Source organism: Limulus polyphemus, unplaced genomic scaffold (assembly GCF_000517525.1).
Source record: "Limulus polyphemus unplaced genomic scaffold, Limulus_polyphemus-2.1.2 Scaffold9735, whole genome shotgun sequence".
Taxonomy (NCBI): Eukaryota; Metazoa; Arthropoda; class Merostomata; order Xiphosura; family Limulidae; genus Limulus; species Limulus polyphemus.
The window spans coordinates 1-3,412 of NW_013675345.1; the positions used below are offsets into that span (position 1 = coordinate 1).

Consider the following 3,412-nt stretch of genomic DNA (forward strand, 5'->3'; position numbering starts at 1 on the left):
TTTACATAATTTTATTCTATGATGCAGTGCAAAAATTATTTATTTTCTTTCCAAATAGGTAAAGAAAACAAATACATACACAAGTACCAGATAGTGTTGTAGAATAAAGATACCAGTGTTCTTAATGACAGATAACAAACAACCTGGTTATTTTGCATCAAGTATAGATGTAACACGGGTTAAAGAGGTAACTGATATTTTACTGGTTATAATTTCCAAACAGATTTTGTTATTGATTTATATACACTTGTGTTCTAATATTTTTAACTTGATATTAATTTTTAATTTACTAAGTCCTTGCTTGTTTTTCCAGTAACATGATTTTTTTTTTTGGAGGGAGTGGGGTTCTGCTTTTGTTCATTAAATATTAACACTGAATTATTTCAGGTCTTTGGTTTTGTTCTTAGTTGAGTTTTGTAATTTTTCATGCATATTATAACAACTTACTGCGTGTTGAATTTCAAAATAGAGTGGTAACGTTAGGAAGTTAGTATCACAGTTTCGGTACTTTTTTTTATAAAGTTTTGTAATTAACATAATGTCTTAAATTATTTATACCCAGAGGTGTAAACTGCTGTCATCATCATTCGCCATCTACAATTACAAGTTATTTAATTAGAATTTATATATTTAATATTAACTATTACCAATGTTTTTTTTACATTAATGAAAAAAAAAGAATAACAGTACAATTTTTACCTAGTAAACCAATGAAATTAGTATGTATAGTATTATAATGTCTTGTACCAACTTTGTGGACATGTAAATAATTAATTTGTGTTAAAATTAAATTCCCTAACCTATAGTTATTATGGACTGATTATTACATAACTTGTTAAATGTGGAATACCAAAATGGTGGAGGGGTAAACAATATTTTGTTTCTCATTTGGTAAAAAAATTCTTGAAAACAAATTAAGAATTCATCTTCGTTAGTGCTACATTTTAAGTAACTTTGATAAATATCAAAAAGTTGTATTTGCACTTCAGTATCAGCTGTTTTTATTTCTAACATTTCGTAATTAGATATTTGCAAAATAAGAGGAAATATAAAATGAAATTTCTCCCCCTGTTAACTGTCAAGGTAACTACTGCTCAGAGCTGTGAAGTATCTGAGGTTTTATCGGCTGATATTTTAAGTGTCTGTAAAGACGAACCTGATAATGAATATATGTGTCCGGCGAAACACGAAGATAGATACTGTATAGAAGAAAGTGAGGAACTTACCCCAGAAATAAGTAAAGAAGAAAATCTCTTAGGAAGAGAGCGTATGTTCTTAAATATTGTTCCCGTTTTACATTCTTACTCTTTTTGTATGTAGAGATGGCATTCTAAGCAATAATTCATAAAGTTTATTAAACCTTAATATCACAGTGATTACCATATTTTTAAATTAGAGACATTAAGTCATACCTTTACAAGTTTTAACCTAGAGTTTCTGAGGGTCACTTAATTATCACAAGTGTAATTAGAGGAATAATAATATATAAATTGAATTTTTATACAAGTTTATACAGTTTGACTGTGGATTTATAAGTTTAAATTGGATAGTTTGTAGAGGTATACATTTGAAGTAAATGTAAATTCAGGGTTTTTAGAAAATACGTATGTTATTAAAAAAATTAAATCTATATACCTAAATAGAACCTTGCATATGGAGATAAGGAAATCAAAATTAGACTCGGTTATTTGGAATTTGTTTAATTGCTGTATTTTGTTATTTAATAATATATATTTGAATTTATTTTATGTTTGACTTTTTTTTTATTCGTGTAACGTTTCATTTTTTGTTACTTACAAATAAAAACATTACTAAAAACAAAATAGAAAAATTGTAACATCACTCAAGTATTTTTACCGGGACAGAATTTCGTTTAACACTAATAGGGCTAAAACAGTTTATTTCTTTTTGTGTGTCTACATGAGAATTCTATCTGAAAAATTATATCAAGTGTTTTTTATACAATGAATGCCATTAAAAATATGTTGGTGTTTGTTATAATGGTTTAGGTGATCAGTATGTTTAATTTTTTATTTACAGCTACCAATACTGTCGCGTGTGATCGACGTGGAAGATGTTTTTCCTCAGAGCAGCTTTTATTGCAGCACAGACACAAGTTAGAGCATTATGAATATTCCTGTCAACACTGTGATTATGCAACAGATGTTGCTAGTAAATTGTCTGACCACTTGTTAACTCATTCAGAGGAAAGATCTTTTGTGTGTACTATCTGTGGTAAACAATTTGTAGAAAAGGGCAGCTTAAAGAAGCACTACTTAACTCACACTGGTGAAAAACCTTTCGGCTGTGATATCTGTGGTAGACGATTTACTGAACGTGGTAGCCTAAAGAAACATCATCTCACCCACACCGGAGAGAAACCGTTTGGTTGTGATATCTGTGGTAGACGATTTGCTGTGAGTAGCAATTTAAGAAAGCACCAATTGATCCATACAGGTGAAAAACCTTTTAGTTGTGATATCTGTAACAGAAGATTTATTGAAAATAGAACCTTAAAAACACACATTTTAGTCCATACAGGAGAGAAACCGCATTGTTGCAATGTCTGTGGTCAAAGTTTTACAAAAAGTGGAGATCTGAGAAGACACGAGGTAATCCACTTAGGAGAAAAACCTTTTAGTTGTGATGTATGTGGGAAAAACTTCACACATAGTAGAAGCTTGAAAAGGCATCAGATGATTCACACCGGAGAAAAACCTTTCTGTTGTGATGTCTGTGGTCGAAGATTCTATCAAAGTGGTCATTTAAAAAGACATCGATTGATTCACGTTGGAAAGTGATAGACACTCTTATGTTTAAGACCTGAAACTTCTGTTATACAATTATGTGATGTTTTCGTAATTGGCAGAGTCGTGCCGATGTCTACTTGTAATTTATGATTGGTACTTGTTAATGTGTTCAGTTACATTTCAGCCTATAAAAGTTATTTAACTTCAAAACTAAAGCAGCTACTGGTTCAAATTAAAATCATGAAATAAATTTGTGCTTTTGAAAAAATAAAATGTCATTATGATTTACTGTGTGTTGGTTTTGTATAAGTACTTCGTAACAAATTGTACCAAATTAACCCGAGTCAAGTGTTTTAGTTACTAACTTCAGATTAGGTTACAAGACTTGGTCAAATGATTTAGGCTAAATTTCATCATGAATTTTTTAACATTACCACGGATACAATCAGTTATATACAAAATATGGACGTATGATAAAACTTGCAGTGCTTCTGAATGTAGTGTTTTACATTTTCAACACCAGATATATCCACCTGCTGATTACGGGATTAATAAGTTTACAAAATATCATGACCTTTTCCAAACTGTCACGTGTTAATTACTTTACCAGTTATATTCACCATTGTTGTCTTTTTTTTTAAGTGTTATTATTAGACATACAC

General features: G+C 30.0%; 1 protein-coding gene across 1 annotated transcript; it reads left to right on the forward strand.

Annotated features, from left to right (window-relative positions):
• Positions 1–29: 29 nt before the first annotated feature.
• On the forward strand, positions 30–3,038 carry LOC106476065 (gastrula zinc finger protein XlCGF17.1-like). Its single transcript, XM_013936738.2, has 3 exons — positions 30–187; positions 1,084–1,267; positions 2,041–3,038. Exons 1-3 carry the CDS (start codon positions 125–127, stop codon positions 2,799–2,801), a joined length of 1,008 nt encoding a protein of 335 aa, XP_013792192.2. The 5' UTR covers positions 30–124; the 3' UTR covers positions 2,802–3,038.
• Positions 3,039–3,412: the final 374 nt, after the last annotated feature.